Raw genomic sequence first — 19,596 nt, forward strand, 5'->3', positions numbered from 1 at the left:
AAAAATAATGCAGGGTTAACGCGTGTATTATTTAAGTATTCAGACGATTGCTAGACGAGAGACCCAAAATTTCCATTACTCAATAAAAGTAAAGAAACAGAAAAGCTAATCATTAATGTTGCATAAAAGGTGTGTCCAAAAGTAGAATTAACTAATAATATTACTTTAAACAGAATTATCATTCATTTAGTGCTAATTAAAGGTTTATTTTTTTCTTTTTCGTCAAGTGCAATATAAATGCTTACTACTATGTAATAATAATTTTCATTAAATATTTCAAATATTACTGGCAAAACAAATCTTAAATGTCATAAGTCAGGTTACTCGCTCATTACCAATCACAAAGCAAATAAAACGCAACGTTTACATAATAAATTTTTTAATAGAATATATGTATCACCAAGTCCACCAGGAATTTCACACTGTTTATTAAATTAAACTGAACAACAGTTTCACACTTAAAAGACTTCCAGTTCAGTGGTCTTACAAGAAATCGAAAGCTTAAATGAATTTAAACTCATAACGAGTTATAAAAAGGAATCATAAAATAAAAGTTAAAAATAACATACGTTTCAAAAGGCAAGTATTTATTACATGAATAGCAATAAAATGAGTGAATATCTTGTCTCCTACTCCCTTATTTACTTTATTTTCTTATTTCAGAACAAATGCAATCCATGGGTATTTTTTAACTACGTATACATTATTATTTTATACCGAAATGTTTGTTCGATATATAGAAATATAATACGATATACAGAAATTGCTTTTTATTGAAAAAATGAAATATTCATGAAAAAGTTTGGCATAGTTTATCGCAACATGGAAGTTAGATATTTGAGAGGTCAAAAGCAAGGACTAAAAAAAGCCAACTTATATTTATATCCAAGACTTCCTGGGAAAAGAAAGTGCTTATCAATAAGAATGATTTTTAAAAAAACCAGCGGAAGTGATCTCAAAACTTTATCGCATATTATTAAATAAAAATGTTACTCCCCCCCCCCCCATCCTCCTAAATAGCATTGCGGATTTCAGGCCGTGAACGCCACAAGAGACTCGGATTTTTATAGGAGAGTTGTGTGCCTCGTAAGACAGTACACAAAACCGGTACCTGAGTCATTGGAGAAACGTTAGTTACGAGTCTTTAGCAAGCTACCTTTAGCGATTAATTGTTAGTATAATTAATATGTACATATCCGAAACCGAATACGTGTTTGGGAATACTTCGGAGGGAGAGGTCGAGACACGTTTTTAAGTATCGCGTTTACTTTCTTGCGAAACTACAGACTGAAAATTGGTCAAATCAGATTCAAAATTTGATAAGCATCTATATTTTAGATTTTAGGGGATTGTGATGTGCGAGGATAGAACCTGGGACCTTGTGGTTCGCAGTCAAGTAACATAACCAGGATACAAAAGCAATTGCTCAGGCAGCGTAGTTGTTAACTGGATTATAAGCTATTCACCACAAGATGTCTGTCAATCGAATTTCATTCACCTAAGTAGTTGCCTTGGAATGGCACAATTCCTACAATCAGGGGTGTTTGTGGGACCCCAAAAAATCCCCTGAAACTTTTACGGACTTACTACCGGCATTTTGGAGTTTCGAGAAGGGGGGAGGGGAGAAATGAAAAATTACAATTATGAAGTATTGAATGACCTAATTATAAAAGTTCAATGAATTACTTTTTTTGCAAAATTAATAACCATAAACTTTCAAACATATAAACTACTACATTTTATGCAAATATTTTAAATTACCTGAATTAATTCTTTTAAAAAAATTATCTAATTTCTGCTGCTTTTTTTTATTTTCTGATGTTTGTGGGCTTGTCTTTCTTTTGTGGTGAATTTCATAATTGCAGGAAGGTTGACTTTTATTTTCCTCATTTACAGTTGAAGAAATTTCCTCGAGAACTGCACATGCAGAGGTAGAAGCAGTTTGCTTTTCTGCTAATGTAGAAGATTTTTCAGAGACTTTTATAGGTGACTCATCTGAAATACATGTTTTTAAGTCCTCTTGATATGTTTTCCAACTTCTGTTCATATTCAGTAAGAGATCTTTGTGAATTGGATCAGTCATTGGATTTTTTGAGCCATATTTTTCACATGAGGTTTCTTTAGAAGCCATTAAATCATATTTAATAGTCTGCACTGCATCTAGGGAATCAATCTTAAGAGAGGTTCTATAGTCAGTGACAAGAGTATCCATTAAGTTGAATGCACTTTCCACTAATGGGCCATGGAAGCAGCTAAGGCAGGCTTTGACCAATTTAGCCAATGTAGGATACTTATAATCATTTGTGAAATCATCTTTTAAATTAAAAACTTTAGGCCAATATTTATCAACTGTACACTTGACTTGATTTCCACTTTCATCAGATGTGTAGAGCATTTCTTTGGTGATATCAATATCACTCTGGTGTAACCTTATTTCAGCTTCTACTTTTGACTTTTCATTATCACTAAAAATATGGGACATAAAAGATGATAATTTTTCAAAAGCTAATATTGTACTGGTTTTACCTCTTAGCTCTGGATCTAATGCTGTAAAACTAATTAGATATGAATTTTTAAGGGGTAATTTCTGTTTCATATGCTGAAATTTCAAAGTGAAATTCTCTTGCGTACATAAATAAAAAAATATTTCAATAAGCGAAACGAAAAATTCACACGTGCATCAATAAATGAAACGAAAATTTTACACAGCGGAGAAAAAAAAGTTGCGAAGCGATCAATGACAAATAGCTAATACGGCGAAAAATCCCCCTTCTCTACTTATTGGCGCCACGCCTGGAGAGATAAGACCTTTGAACCCAGAGTCACGTGATCGCACATCTGGTCGAACGAAGTCTCTCCCTTTTTTTTTTCTGCCGCGCCTACTTGCCGAAAAGAATCCAGAAGAGAATGTCCGAGAACCGGGGGAATGAGTCATAACTCGCAATAAGGAAAGAACAAAAAAGAAGTTCCCCCCCCCCCTTTTCACGCATTATCACTGCCTTTGGAGAAAGAAAGGAAAAGTTTTCACCACACACACTGACCTTGCGTTTTCTGCTTTCAAAGCAAACAAAATTACCCAGATCAAAATAAATAATTCATTATTATTCCTACTTCCTTTTGAACGACGATCCCCGGAATTTCCGGGTATCGAAGTTCAAAATCCCCGGAATTCCGGGGTTTCCCCGGAGCACAAACACCCCTGTACAATGTTTATAAAATATGGTGCCAAGCCTAATTTAGCTCGCGATTTGGTCCGTTCCACTTTACTTCTATTCTTCTCGTTGTTTTCTTTGCATATCTGAATTTCAAGCTTCCAAATGAAAAGATAGTTACCACGTAATTGCAAATCGACATACATCGCAAAAAATATTAGAAGCAGAAAACAGAATAAAAGCAGCAGTTTTGGATTCCACCCTTCATTTATATTTAAGAAAATCCCGAGTTTGAGATTGAGTTTTGAGGTGGGTTTTACCACCAGATGAGAAAGATTGAGCTTTCTCATCTGGTGGTAAAACCCAAAAATTCATAAAACAAAATATTTTTTCCTTCACATCAAATAATTCACAATAAACAAGTTCTTGTATCAAAATCATTCTACGATGCTTATCAGAAGCAGCATTTAAAAAGAAAAAGATAAACAGAAACGATGTTAAACTATTCAAAATATTAATTTCTGCATATCAGTATTTATAAATTAAAAACTTTTTTAAAAAGTTTATTTGAAGTTGTTTCGGCTTGAAATAAATTTTTAAACACACAAAATGCATAATCTTGAAAAATTAATCTTAAAACGGTAAATTGATAATATTTGGCAATTATACTCCTCATGTATTGATGATGCCTCATTATCCCATGGCATGATTCATCATGCACACAGAGTCAGCATTTGACACACTTACGTTTCTTCAATATGCGGATGTTTTCCTCAATAACGGTAATTACTTTGGATTTCAGTGAATCACATTCACGATAAATGCCTCTTGCCCAAATCAAAAAATTATTTTACACATTCTCTTTATTTTCATTTAATCACTGTTTTTCAAAATACAATAAAAGAAAGAAATTGAAAAAAGAGAATAAAAGACGATAATTTTTTTGTTAAAAAAAATTCATTGGTCTAGGGGTGGCACATTAACCCCTAGACCAATGAATTTACTGCACTTTCTAATTAAGATTATATATCCCTGTTTCGGATATATATTATTTTAATTCCTCTAATAATATATATGGGTATATGAAAATTTGAAACATTTTAAATGACATTTCACTTCATTTCAGATTTAAAGTTAAAAATTTACTAAATCGACGTGCGAGTCAGTTTCCCATTGTATGCTAAAGGGTTAAGACTGACATAACCGTATTTCGGGATAACTATTTGATTTGAAATCCAAACAAATAAAATTATTTGCGCTTTTTGCTCATTTAAATCGGTCTATTGTAATTGTAAAATCTAATACATGTTTTCATGTATCTGAAAATTTTACCGCCTCCACAAACATAGTTCTTTTTGCATACATGCAATGGCCAAACTTTTTTTTTTTTTTCTTAATTATGACTCAAAAAAGAATCATTTTACGAACATAGTTCTCTATTGTCGTTGTCTGTGTGTGATAGCAAAGGGAAGTAGATTACAAAGAGTAACGGAACAAGATGTTTACACAAATTATCCTAATGAAGGATATTGATATCTTCAAGCATAAACATCAGATAAAATACCAGAGTGAAAACATTAACCGACAAGATTACTCACTTCGATATGCCATACAGCATTTCCCTAAAGGCGTTTCGCTTTTAAATCATTATCTCAATCCCCCCCCCCTCCTGATTCACAAGCTTATGAACTGAATTTTATTTATTAACGTGTTGTTCTTTCATGAACTGCTATAACCAATATCAAGAACTGATGATATTCGAAAGAAATGATATGTACTTTCGGTTTTAAGACATGGAAACTTTCCGCGCTTATAAGCATGCGCTAGTCAGCTTGATTTCACCACGTTAATGGAACAGACGATCATTTTTTTAAAAGAAACAATATATTCGAACATTACACAAACATTAACAAAAAATTAAAACATTAACATGATTAAAAAGAAATCTGAATATTAATATAAAAAAAACCGAAAACGAAGATGCGCTTCACAAAGAACACCAGAAAAGTTCTCTTCTTAATCAACTGCTTATAACTCCTTTGCGAAGTAAAATTGCATATAAGATGTAGACACGGGCATTAAAAAAAAATAGCAATACAATATTAAAACAAAATTATGCTTTTAAAACTTAGCAAAAACTGATCATTTTCGCACCATTTAATATTTAAACTTAAAGCATTTTACAGCAAAATATAATAAAAATGTATTTAAAGACAAATAAATTACGTTATAAAATTCATTTAAATTTTTACTTATAACGTACTTTCTATTAAACTTTTACATAAGATAGTTGTAGATGCTTTACATAGTAGTTCTAAAATGATATCGAAGAAATATAACGTTAACGAAAACGTCACATCATGCAGTCGGATAAAGTTGATTAAAGTATAATTCATTAAAAGATAATGTTTATGAGAATTAAGAAGTGTGTTTCTTTTCCATTAATTGTGGAAATATGAAGTATTTGTATTTGTGAATTAAGTAAAAATGTCCCAAGACTTTTGGAGATTTGCAAATATTAACCGTGTTTTAACTTTCCGGTTTTATTAAAGAATAAATAATAATTTCCAATAGTATTTTTTAATAGGTTGCATATTTAAAAAAAAAATATTTGAAAAAAAAAAGAGTGCAATAGTTTAAAATCTTATTTAAATGAATTAATAAATGAATTTAGGCAGTCTAATTTTTTTTCAAGTAGTATTCAAGATTAGTGACAAAATATTAGTAAAATAGTATTTGATATAAAGAAATTTAAAAAAATGTGTTTCTTTTATTTAGTTAGCAAAGGCATATAATAAACAACATCAAGTTTATTATATCATAGAAAAAATAGTAAGAAGAAGGTAGCACAAAATTTATTCTTTTTAATTTGGTAAAATTCCCATTTTTATTTTGAAATCATGTCGACCAACAAAAAGAAAGACCTAAAGGCTACAATGACTTCTTAGTAGACTTATTTCTTGTCAATATACATCTGATATTTTTAATGTTTTCTTTCAGATAAATTCATCAACACAGGGAATTCGAATTGCAAGAAAAATGAATATTTTCTTATTTCGGAAACTCATAAGATTGTCTCAGAGGCATTATATGAATCCTGCACTTCTCGTAGTCTCAATTCTGGCTTTGACCCAGGAAAAATATTACGGCTCACGACATAGTTAAACTGCTGTTTGAATTTCAGTTAAATTACTGGTGCTTTTGCAGCCATAAATGAAAGGAACAGCAAAAAAAATGACAGAAGGTAATGAACTCTTAACTTTCCGGTAATTTCATTTAAATATAACAGAGATAGCTCGGATAACATATAGATCAAGTTCGGAAGATTTGCCGAATCCAACAGGTTCCCCGCCCCTCGCAATTTCCTACTGTACAACAATAATCGAAAAATTTCGCACAGCATTTATTTGAATTGATATCGCATTTCTCAAACTGAGGTGCATGCACCTTTAATAAAATGAGAAATAATCCAAAAATAGGTCGCAGAAAATATGAATATAATAATAAAGAAAATCGATAATGTTAATTAACCTAAAGAAGAAGCGTAATCTGTTAATACTATAAAGAGAATATGCCTTCTAAAAATTCAAAATATCTAAGTAGCATTATCAGATACTTCTGTGTTAATTACTTAAAACCCCAAATTTCACTTAAGAGCAGAAAAATTTCAAAGGCAATAGATGGAAGACGCCATCAAAACTGAAATGGATACAGCCCTCATTCTAGACGGTTGGGATAAGAAGATTAGCAATAAAATATACAAACGTAATTATTCATCAGCATATTTTAATAATCATCGTCAGCGGAATTTCAGGAAACTAAACATGCTTATAAACAGAAAGGCATTTTAAAAAAAACACTCCTATAAAACGTTCAAATGTCTTTTCATCTCTTCTAGAATAAAAAAAGCTTCAGTGTGTATTTACAAAAATAGCTCACCAGGTAACACCCAGATGTTTACATAAACAAAAACATAAACAAGACCATAAATCCCATTCCACATCCTCCACCCTCAAATTTTATTCGACTCTTCCACGTATATCACAAAGTTCTGCAAGGGAAGGGAAATAAACAATAAAAAAAGTATCAAACGTAAGAAGCTGCTTCCGGCGCGATTCCGTGAGCGCGACTAGACGACATGAAAGGGCCCACACCTTTAGGCCCTGCAGGCAGGGCCATGCAGTGAGTGACCTTGCCTCCGACCTACTCTTCGAAAGGCCCAGACCCATATAAGGGTTGCTGGCTGCCCACGGTTACGGTTGAAGGAAGGGATGATAAAATAAGACCTGGGCCGTCGAACTGGGTGGAAAGCATGGTAAAAGGCAAACGTGGGCTTTTTTTTTTATATTCCTGACGTAAAAAAAAAGTATACAAATAAACGACGCGTAAAAAAACGTAGGCGATGAAAAAATGCGGTTTTGCAAGAACATTTCATTAAATATTCAATTTATGCTTCCGTTCCTATCATTTGAATATCAAAAGAGATTTCTGTAGTTATTCCATCAGAACACCTTCATAAAAGTTGTCAAATAATATTTTAACTCGCTTTGACTCTATAAATATTAAAAAAAAAAAAAAAAAAAAAGAGAGAGAGAAAATAGCTTATCTGTAATTTTAAAAGACAGCATTGGACATTGACATTAAGATTAAAGCAGCAAGAATTCAGTAACCACTAAAGGAAAAGCAGTGATTTTCTCAACCTGCCTATAAAATAACCGAAGATCCCACATTGCTGAAAGATCGGATATTCTTATTGAGATTAACCAGGTTGTTACTGAATAATAATTGTCGACGTTTAAGAATCGCCAATTATACATGAAAGAGATATTTTAATTTAACTGTATAATTTTTGAACAGCTAACAGCCACCAAACAAAGGCATGTACTCCAAATTGCCATGGTTTAAGAAAGAGGGGATTATGTAAGTGAGAAGGTGAATTAATTTATATCACCAACAGAATAAAGCTCTCACACAACAATATAAACCGATTTCAATAGATAAATACAAAAATTAAAATATATGCAATTCATTCCACGTTTCTGTTTTTCTAATTCAGAAAATTATTATACTTCAAAGAATTTACATTTCGACAATTGGAAATGAAGCTATTAATAGTTTCTGACAGATTTAGATGAATTTAAACAACCATTTCATTGTCAATCTGTTGATTGCTCAATTTGTTAAATAAAGCAGAGAATATTAAATGATTAAATAAGTCAAAACTCTTGAAGCTGAATCGATGATTATCTAATGGTTAGAAACTCTTTCACTATATAGTGGCAGAATTATTTATAAAATAAAAAGTCATAATACATTTTAAGTAATTTTATTATTCAGAAACTTCAAGCAAAATTATACTCCAGCGACATTCAGAATCAGTGAAAGATTTCTGCCTCTAAATTTATGTTTCATACAAAGCAGGATGAATCGAAATATTAAAACATACAACTAATAGAAAGAGATTAATCTAAATATAAACACAAAAATAATGCATTAATTTTTAATTCAGAAAAATTAACCTAATTTTTTTTTTCTTCCTTCTTTAAATTCAAACTTTGATTCAACTAGATTTCAATATTATTAAATCCCTCAGATAATAATACTGAATTATATATATATAAAACTTTTTTTATACATACATTTTAGCATAAGTATACATTCAATACACCGATATAAATATTTTTTATATCAGAATAAAAAAATCTATTCATCATACTTTGATATCTTTCATTACTATTTTAATATTCGCTAATTTTCATTTAAACAAAACTTTCACAAATTTTATACACTTTCGTTTCTTATCAAATTTTAGTTTATAATAATAATAAAAAAAATCATAAAAGATTTTTCAGCTTTCAGCAAAACAACTTATTTTTTTCGGTGAATAAATTCTAGAAGAAAAATATTAATTAAAAAGATGGCGCCAAAATGCATTTAATTTAATGCTCTGGCGAAAAACATCCCAATTCAAACAAACCTATTCATTAGAGCTCGGCGACGATTTTATCAAAAGAGGCGACGCAAATGCGTTATGTCCCATGAAATTCATCTTTTTAAAAGGGTTCGATTAATATTTAGTTTTCTTGGTCAAGATTTTACCATGCATCATAAACATTTCCTCTACCAGTTTGGCCAAAGTCCAAAAACTGTTCTTTGCACTTTACATTTCTTTTGACTCGGATGAGTTACGGTATTAACAGCAAATGCTGGCAAAAATTACGATAAAATATCATCTGCCTAGCTTGTTCCACTCAACTGTCGCACTCTTCGAACTTAAAAAAAGGCCTACAATCATGTCCCTTTTTATATGATTAGCAGCTATCGTCTTTTACTTTATTTATTTTGTTGTTCAAAATAATATCCAAAAGGAAAATACACAGCACTAGTTTTAAATATAAAAAATTTCTATTTGCTTAAATATATTTTTATCCTATTTCCTTCATACCTCCAGCTCAAAATAAACACAAAACTTTATTCCAAACTTAATAAAGCCTGTTATGCAGCAGCTTGCATTTTGTTTAATTTTGTATAGAAAATTTCCTACACTTTGATACAGTTCACAACATTAAATTAAAAATCCATAAAATTAATGCATCCAATTATTATGGTTATTTACGTGTATATAGGGTTTTTTTCATAGTAAAATTATTAATATCTATATATATGAATTAAAAAATTAAGATTCCAAATAATATTTTTCTAAAGTGATTTCCTAACTGCCAACATTCTTTTATTTTAGCAATAACTGAATAATAATAATTAGATTACAAACATGCATCTCTATTTGTTATGCAATAAGTCTATTATAACACTTATTAAAATTATGAATTTTTATTTATCGATTGCTATATAAGAACTGCAATGCACAAGGTGCATAAATATGACTTCGTCCTTTTTTTAAATGAAAAAAAGGACACTTGTTATAAACATTAAATTCCCTGAAGAAAGAAGTCTGGCTGTTTAAATACAATCAAGTTATCAAATGGATTTTTGATATTTATGGGGAAAATTTACCTCTCAGAAAGAGCACTATACATGGAGTGAAGCAAACAGTATTCTGTCTGAAAGAGCAGCGTCCAATGAATACAGTAGTTAGATCAACATTTTAATGTTTCTTTCACTGGTCTGGCAACATGTGGACCAGCACTGTCAAGTTGGAAAATCATCTTCTCTTGTCTTCTGCCATATTCTGAATGTTTTTCTTTCAATGCTTTGTTCGATTTGATCTAATTTTAGCTTGTATCATTCATTATTGATGGTTTCATCAAGTAATGCTTCTAAAACTGCCTTTTTTTATTGTGGTTTACCATGCTTTTTGTTATGTGCACCGAATAAGTCATTTTTAAATTACCAAATTGCATTCGATGGCATACTGCTTACCCAAAATATACCCAAAAGCAACCTATGTGTTTCTGCTATGGTTTTCTTCATGTGAAATATGTAATATAATTTCCTGTTGTTGCTTGACTCAAAATTTCATAAACTTTCTAAGTTGAAAATATAATTTTTAAAAATTAAGCAGAGGTCACACAATTATTTTTCAAGGCAAAGGTTTAAAAAGTTTAATCCCAATTTATTTGCAGACAAACAATAGTATTACTTCTTCCATTTATTAAAGATAGAATGATTTATACACATAAAACAATATTATGAAAACAACTCCTAAGCGTTAAAGTATTTGGAAGATTTTTTTTTTTTTTTTTTTTGGTTTTGCTTTTTATTTTATGAATAAATTTTGATCTGTTCTACAAAATATCTCTCTCTATATATATCACTATATAATGTAATGACAAAAAGTGGTAAATAATTACAAATGTGTTCAAATTAGAAAGTATTTCTCACTCCTTAGAATTGAAATCTCCTTTTTTATGGTTTATGGTCATTCAAAAAAAAAAAAAAAAACCATTTATGATTAGAGAAAAAATATTCTAAAACAATTACAGAATTAAAAGTTTAAGGGGGGGGACACTCATGATCCATCCATCTTGCACATTTAAAAGCACAAGTCATGTTTATATAGGATCATACATAATTTGAATGAAATCCTAAGTTTATTTAAATTGCAAATCATAATGCACTTATATCACAAGTAATATTTCCATAAATAAATTTAACATTTTTTTTTCTTCTAATAACAACTTTTGATTAATAATATACCTTAGAAGTAAAAAGAGATTAAACAGTTTTTAATATGCTAGTTGGTATGAAGTTAAATAACTCCCAATATTTTACCAATTAATAAACATAAGTTTACGTAAGATTTTTAATAAACATAAGTCTATATAACACTACGTACAATACTTTCATTCACAATAATTTTAAATTTTTACAAAGTTATTTCATAACATGTCCATGACAAATATTTTGACATTTTTATGCATTTATAAAACAATTATAGATGCATATTTAAAATAACGCCTGGCATATAAATGTAGTTGATGTGATAAATAAGGGATAACCAGAAATACTACCAAATAACACACAAGAAATGTATTTTTCTTTGCATTAGATATTTCTAAAGTTATTAAGGTACTAATCTCCCACAATCAACTGGTTCGTCAGAAGCAAAAAGTTACAATTTTTTCATGTTTAACTCAATTTCAATAAACATTTTAATAAAATAGTTATTATTGCTAATTTTTATTACCGCTAATTTAAGAAATGCCAATTAAAATTACAAAAAAAAAAAAAAAAAAAAAATTAACTAAACCCTGCTTTAATCTTTCCAATATAGATGGAGCCAGTAAAAACTTCATATTTTAATACTATATAATAGGGAGGGGAACCAAAATAAAATATTGGTTGTAATAATGCAAATAATTGGATTTCATTATCTCAATGAAAAATACTATTATGAAATAAATATAAGTAAATGTGTACCTACCGACAAGTATTTTTAAAAACTTATTCAAATAAGAGAAAAAATTCACAAAAATCAAATTAACTTTAAAAAAAAAAAAAGAGGATAATTTTTTGAATTTTCAGACATTGTAAAAATATTTTTTGTCCTGTAATATACTAGAAGTAATCAAGGGGGAAAAAAAAAAAAACCTAAGTTTTACTTAATAGATAATTATTCAAAATTCCACAAGAATAAATCTAAGATGTACATTACCACTCTTTAATATATGTTTGCATCGAATTTCTTAGTTTTAGGTCAAGTGGTACACCCTGTACTTATTTATTAAGAGTGTGCATTCCCATCAATTTACACACACCATTAAACAGATGTTCTTTGTTATTAGTAAAAACAGGAAATCACAGGAATTTCAAATGGAAAGAGATATGAGTTACAAGCACAACAATATCATCCCACCCCTCACAAACACATACTGTCCCTGGCAATTAAAAAAATAATAAACATCAGACATTTAAATCTTAACTGAAAGAAAATTAACAAACATTTCAAATAAATTTCAAACTAATAATACATGCTGGCTTTTTTAAAGTTTCATGGCATGGAGATTTTACTTGTTATTTAACCCAGTAACATTTTACTGTATTGAATAATATACATTTTTTTCCTATTCTAAAAAAAAATGAAAACAAAAAAATTATAAAATCAGATCTTTATTCTGAACAAAATAATTTCCTCCTCAATCTTGTATATATCCTGATATGTTAGTAAATAATACTATATGTAAATATACATTATACATAAAATGCATTATGACAATAACAGTTTTTACTATTTACTATTTCAAAATACCTAAATTTAAAGCTTTTATTATATATTTTCAGAATAAACGCTGTAAAAAACTGTAATAAAAAAACTATGCATTGTTCCAAAAAATATAAAGCATTTATATTAAATAATAATATTTAAATACTTATTACACCTTATATTTATTTTTGTATTTTTTATAGTATGTAATAGTATTTTTAATAGCCCATATTTTATAAAAAACACTAAAATAAATAAAACTTTATAACAGGAATAATTAAAAAATGAACAGAAAACTAGCTAGATTGTTCTCGTTTAACTTTCTTGGTTGCATATATTCATAAACAGCCTTTTTTTTTTTTCCCCTTTATCAAGGTTTTTTAGGTTCAAAATTCAATACTAATCAACAATTTTGATGAAAACTTTTTTTTTTAAATTCATGCATCTAGACTATTCAGTTTTTTTAGTAATTGCATTCACATACAGACAGAAAGATAAGTGATTAGATGACTGATTTTTTTCTTATATACAACAACAATTCTAATGTTAACTATCCAACAGATTTCCTCCATCTAGCTAGAGTTGATTTTGAGTTATTACACTCAAGATAGAATTCTCATGGAAGGAATCTGTTCAAAATGCAATGTAAATTTATAACTTTGACAAAAAAAAAAACTGTATATTAATTTCATCCAAGTTCTTTGCATTTTTAAGTTAGTGTACTCACAGCTATTCATTACAGGATTAGAAAATATATTTTTCTAATGGAACATAAAGAAAGAGACTCTTCAAAAACTTGAGGAATTTTTTGGCTCTATATTGCATTGGAGTTTCTGTTATATTTAAAAAAATATTTTTTTACTTCTGCATATTGAATATTTATTCTAAAAGAATAACCAGTGGCAAATTAAGTTTAGAACATATATATTGAAATCTATCCATCTTTGTAGAATCTTATAGCAGTAAAGAGCTCAAATCCCACATATGGGAAGCAGAAAAAAGAAATTAAATTAATTCAAATTATCTGCATTCTTAAAGTAATTATTTTCTCATTACTTGAATTTAAATTTCATTGTTACTTTAATAATTCTATGAGAAGCTGAATATCAAATGTAACCTCGAAACTAAAATAAATTATTGCTCAGTAAGATTTAGAGAAAATTCTCGTTTGAAGGCACATAAATTGCGAATACATTCACATGGTCTCTTTCTCCTATTTTTTGCTTTGCTTACTTGAATGTCGATTTCAAGTCAGAGACTTAGCAAAAAAAAAAAAAAAAACTTTTAAAAGCTATTTTTTCTAAATCATGAAGAATAAAGTTGCAATTAAAATGAACTCTTTGACTGTTTTTTCCTAGAATATTATACAAGGAAAATAGAATTTTCTACCTTTCTATATTATCACTAATACCATTTGGTTTTCAAAGACTAAAAGTAAACTATATGAAAAATAGAGTAATCAATAGTTTTTGAAAAGCATTCTTGTTATTATAATACAGTGAATAAAATCCCATATATTAAAAATCTCAATCAAATTTTTCCCAGTAGTCTTGGATTTTTAATAAACATTTTCTACAAATCAAATAAAAATTTAATTAAAAAATTTGCTAAAAAAATTATTTATACTTATTACATTTCAAAGGTGACCATTGATTTCTTTCACAAAAAGAAATATAAATGAAACAGAAAATAACGACAAAAAAAAAGTTGTCATCGCCAACGATTCTAATTTAAAAAAGAAGTAATAAACTCTTGCCAACAAATTATGTTATTCTATGATGCTCTGTGAATCTATTACCTAACTTCCAATAAGGTTTTATTTTGAATTTAGTTTGCATTATATTTCCTACAGTGAATATGGCCACAAATAAAGTCAATTGAATATAAGACATAGAAATAAATATAAAAAATAAAACTACTAGAAAAAATATATAATTTATGCAAAAACAATAGAGAAAAAATCAACAATTTTGAAAAAAATATAATTTATAACTTTTAAAAAAATTATCTGTAATTTTAATTTTTTAAAGTTTTTTTGTATGATAATGATTTCTATGATGAATAATTATGCATAGTTGTTTTAACATATTAATGACCATAGACATCATTATGACTTTTTTTTATAACTATACATTGATGCCAGGCATGCATTGAATATCATAAACATAAATGAACTTAATATGCTAGGCTTTACATAATTTGTTATTAAGCAATATTTAATTTGAAAAATTCACAGAAAAAATTTGCCAAAAGACTATTTAAAAGAATTTAAATTGTTTAAAACTGTTTTTCACTTCACATTTTTTATTGATCTAATACGATTTAATTGATAGTCAGTATGAAAAAGAAAATAATATTCATGATGCTGGAGATCATTTTTTTCTCCTTTTCATAGAAGACCTTACTGAAAGCAGCATTTTAAAAACTTTCAAAAACTTTACAAATGTCTGGTGTAAATAATAAAATAAAAACCCATCAAGTGTTAGTCTAAAAAGTATACGACTTTTTACAAATTGATTGTCGTCAATGATTGTCAAGAGATTGGAAAGTTATAGAAATTATGATAAGCATTTAAAATGAACTAATATTACTAACAACGATATTCAGAATTTTTTTTCCAAATTTAATTAGTCTTTATTTGAAATTGGTTTTGCTGTGATATAAAGTTTTGATAAATTATTAACCAGCATTGAAATGGCAAACTACCAGCCACTCACTCATTGAATCTTAAACGAAGCACAAAACTTGTCTATATCACTAATAGATATACCGTGACTATTTCAGAATATTTACTATACAAATTATACTGCATCAAAAGTGATTATACTTTCATTTTAATTCACACCAAAGTAATTTTTTATTCTAAATAAAATTAAGTTTCAAAATTTCTTTATACAATATATTGTTTTTCTTACAATTTAATTTTAAAATTTGCAGTCTTGCTAACTATTTTGTTTAAAGAATGCTTATTTTCAATAAAATTGCAGGATAATTAAATTAATTTTATAAATTAAAAAAAAATTCAAACAGTAAAAAAAAAAATTATTATTAATTACTAACACAGAAAGGATTTTTAATTCAGAAACTATTGTATTTAATAAAGCACCCATAAAAAATATCATAAACAGAGTAAACTTTATCATGCAAGTTTAAAAATCTGGTTACTTACGAAAAAATATTAAATAATTTTAACTTTTCTTTCTCATTACCCCCTGCCCCTCCAAAAGCATTTTTTAAAAAATATTTTGTTTAAAATAAATATATATATATATATAAACAGAGTTCAATAACATTAATCCAAGTCCATAGTTCCCGGAACAATATTATGGTTGAATTATAAGTATTACAAAAAACATTTTAAAAAAGCTTCACTAAGTAAAATGCAAATATGAACAAAAAAGATTCTAAAATATAAATTTGTTATGAGGAAGTCCTATCGTAAGTCAAGCCAAGGTTACACTAAAAAGAAAAATTCAATACTATATTATAATGATTATAATATAATAATCAATACTGAATGCAATCTTTAACTTTTTCATATAATTTTAACTTAGAAATGTTTAACAAAATGGTGAGAAAAGGTCAATGAATACTCAATGATATGGCATAAAAAAAGTAATATCAGTAACTAATAAATAGTCAATTGGCTGTTTTTAAATTAAAAGTGAAAAAAAAGCTTAACATTATAACTAAAAAAACCATTATAAAAAAAAAAAAATAAACCCTAATAATTCATAAACGATTTTCTCTTCTAATAAAAATTTTGTTTCTGTTTAAATTAAAAAAAAAAAAAGAAACAAAGGAATTAGGAAATTTCATAATCGATTACGATATAATATAAATAATGATTAACTGAATTTTTGTTTAACAATTTATGCATAAAAAATGACATTTTTTTGCATTATAGTAAAATTTTGTTGAATAATGGTCTTATTTTACTAATGCTAACTTTCATAAAGTTTGAGGATAATTGGGACCAGATAAAAAAATAATAATTAATGTCCCAAATAAATTTACTCATAAAAAAGAATGTCTCGTTAGGACCTAGTTCTGTTTTCATAGATTAGTGCTACTTTCTTAAGCTATTACAGTATGCAAAAGAATAAATTTCATATTTTTTTATGCTTACAAGTTACAAAATATAATAAGTCAAGAATAAATAAGAAGATATTCATAAATATATTTTACATAAATTATCCTCGAAAATTAATCAATTCGATCAAGTTTATCAATGAATGATCTGAAGATTTATCAATTGTCTCTGTGAACAATGCAAAATAAAAAAAGAATAAATCTGTTAAGATTGCATAAGTTAATTTGATATTTCTAAGCGAAATATTCAATTGAGTGCAAATAATTAAAAATTTCACCAAAGTATGTGCTACATTATGTAATTAAAACAAAAAATTACTGCTATAATTTATTTACATTTTATTTTTATAAATTAAATTTAAATCATAGCTATAAAAAGGAACCAGTGAAATAGATATAAATAAGTTGCTGATTATATTTCAAAGAATGCAATTTTAATTTTGATACATTTTTACAAATTTTGCAATTAACAAAATAATTACAAATAAGTGCTGTACACAAAAGAATTGACATTTAAACAGAATTATTTATATAAAGTAATAAATAATTTACAACTAAAAATTTTGCAATATTTAATAGTTTCATAAAAATAATAATGTATAATTTATTAATTTTTTTAGATAAATAATTCTAAAATTTTTATTCTACGAAATAATGTTATATAAAAGAGAACTAATAATGCAAAGGAATGTCCCACATAAAATGCAATCTTAGACTTTAATGTATAAAAGGCCATTCAGAATGTCAATTCTAAAAATTAGGAGAGCAAAAGATATTTTTACTGTTTAGTCATAAAGCTATATATTGAACTTAAGGGAAGGGGGAGAGATGTTATTAATTGTGAAAAACTGGATAAGCACAAGAATATATGACAATTTTTATGAATTTTCATGAAAAAACATTTTATTTTTTTTAAAAAAAATCTCCATACAGACTTGCCATAAACCACTGAAAATTTTAAATAAATAATAGTTTATATCAAATATCTCAACAGCACCACACAAATCCAGTTTCATTAAAAATCAGATAGAGGAAAAAAAAAAAAATCTCCTTGATGCATTAATTTGATTAATAATGCTGAAAAATTATTGGTTATTTGGAACAGTAAGAACTCAGCTCATGTCTACAAAAGAGGGAAAAAACGAAATCTCACCTGAGATATCATTTGCATTATCTTTTAGAAGAAATTTGAAGATAATTTTGAATTGAAAATCTAAATTCCTTCAAAATAATACCATTTGAACATACAGCAATGTTGAAGATCATATTTCATGAGATAACACATTTCTTAAATAATTTTTAAATTCATATTGCTACAAAATTGAAATTTTTATCTTCATCATATTCTACCATTTAAGATATTAAACATTTTTTCCATATAAACGATGATTTTAATAATATGAAAATATATAACTGTGCCGATGAATTCTAATGATTCAGTGACGAGAATAAACAGGATGGATTCTAACATTTTTTTTGTGGGCCATTTAAATTTATATCGTAATAAAACAATAAAAAAAATGTTTTAGTGTATTAAATAGTAAAACAAAACATAATATGGCAACAAATATATTCAGATGTGTCAATAAATAAAATAAACCAAAGCAAAAATTATAATGCTGTTTAAAATTGATTATTAAATAGCTATTTCTATAAAAACATAGTCATGAAGAAATAATTTGATCCTTAGGAATAAAGAAAATATTGAAAAACACAAATTAAGGTATCTAAGAAATTTTCATCATTAAAATACTGAATATTGAAACATGATGTATAGATGTAAAATAAAATATTAGATGATAATACCTGAATGTTTCGTTACTGAGAAAAATCAAGCGCAGATATTTAATTTGACAGAACTTCCAAGTAAAACACGATATCTGTATAAAAATTTAGAACAAAATTAAATGGAATAGAAACTGAAAGCATATTTTTAACCCTATATTGCAGCTCAGTTCACAGTGCATACACCGTTACAACAGAAGAAACTCGCAAATTTTACGAATGCTATTGAATTATAAAAATACGACTATTCTATCAAACGCAGTCTTTGAAACAATGAACGTTTAACGAATCTTTCGATTGGTAGCTTTCAATTTAGAAACTAAGCTATCCCCACGGCGTATATTTGCACTTAGGTCATTTAAAATCTATGCCAATCAGCTGTGTTGCTTTATTATTGCACCTGTCAACTGCAAGGCACAATCCTCAAAATGCTGCTCATATATGCACAAGGTCGATTCGCCTCTAGTATAAACAAAAGAAAAGAAATTATAGACGAAAGTGAAAATTTCAAACTTACCGATCTTTAGTCGGTCACTTTTTACCCTTCACGACTCTACCGATTTTCTCGGCACACCCTAGTTACTACAAGATGGCGCTCATGTGACGTCAGAGCACAGGAAGCCGTAAAAGCCGCAATCCGCTGGGCTAAATTAAGTTTTTGTCTATAAAAATTGATAATAATTACAATCCTGTGGTGAAATCGGCATCTGTACGCTACGATATTAAAGAAATACGAATCAAAATTTTTATTTGCATGAATGTTGTAGGAATTAAAAGTATATATTTATTGTTCGTTCTAAATATTATAACATGTGCTGGTGTTTACGGAGAATACAAGAGCACACCACACACGCGGCCTACTTCGCCGAAACTGACACCCAAACCAAACACAGACTTAAAAGA

At 27.8% G+C, this 19,596-nt stretch overlaps 2 protein-coding genes across 4 annotated transcripts in view; both read right to left on the reverse strand.

The window, feature by feature from the left end:
• Positions 1-19,525, reverse strand: part of LOC129975781 (talin-2-like) — a 108,635-nt gene extending 89,110 nt beyond the window's left edge. The window contains exon 1 of one of the 3 annotated variants that reach the window (XM_056088996.1): positions 19,211-19,522. The gene's annotated coding sequence lies outside the window, so the exon portion shown is untranslated. Of the gene's footprint in view, positions 1-18,714; positions 19,007-19,210 lie in introns of those variants that run through there. The other 2 variants (XM_056088997.1, XM_056089001.1) reach the window with 2 other exon arrangements.
• Positions 1,546-2,954, reverse strand: LOC129975782 (uncharacterized). The gene is made up of 2 exons (XM_056089002.1): positions 1,762-2,954; positions 1,546-1,660 (listed from the first exon to the last, which is right to left on the reverse strand). Exons 1-2 carry the CDS (start codon positions 2,594-2,596, stop codon positions 1,587-1,589), a joined length of 909 nt encoding a protein of 302 aa, XP_055944977.1. The 5' UTR covers positions 2,597-2,954; the 3' UTR covers positions 1,546-1,586.
• Positions 19,526-19,596: the final 71 nt, after the last annotated feature.

The sequence above is a fragment of the Argiope bruennichi genome, chromosome 7 (assembly GCF_947563725.1).
Source record: "Argiope bruennichi chromosome 7, qqArgBrue1.1, whole genome shotgun sequence".
Lineage (NCBI taxonomy): Eukaryota > Metazoa > Arthropoda > Arachnida > Araneae > Araneidae > Argiope > Argiope bruennichi.

Bases quoted from the DNA above. Each gene is read 5' to 3' on its own strand.
- LOC129975782 (XM_056089002.1), bottom strand. From the start codon at position 2,596: ATGAAACAGAAATTACCCCTTAAAAATTCATATCTAATTAGTTTTACA. The intron at 1,661-1,761 runs GTAATTTAAAAT...TTTTATAATTAG, and splicing joins TTTTAAAAGAATTAATTCAG to GTCATTCAATACTTCATAAT.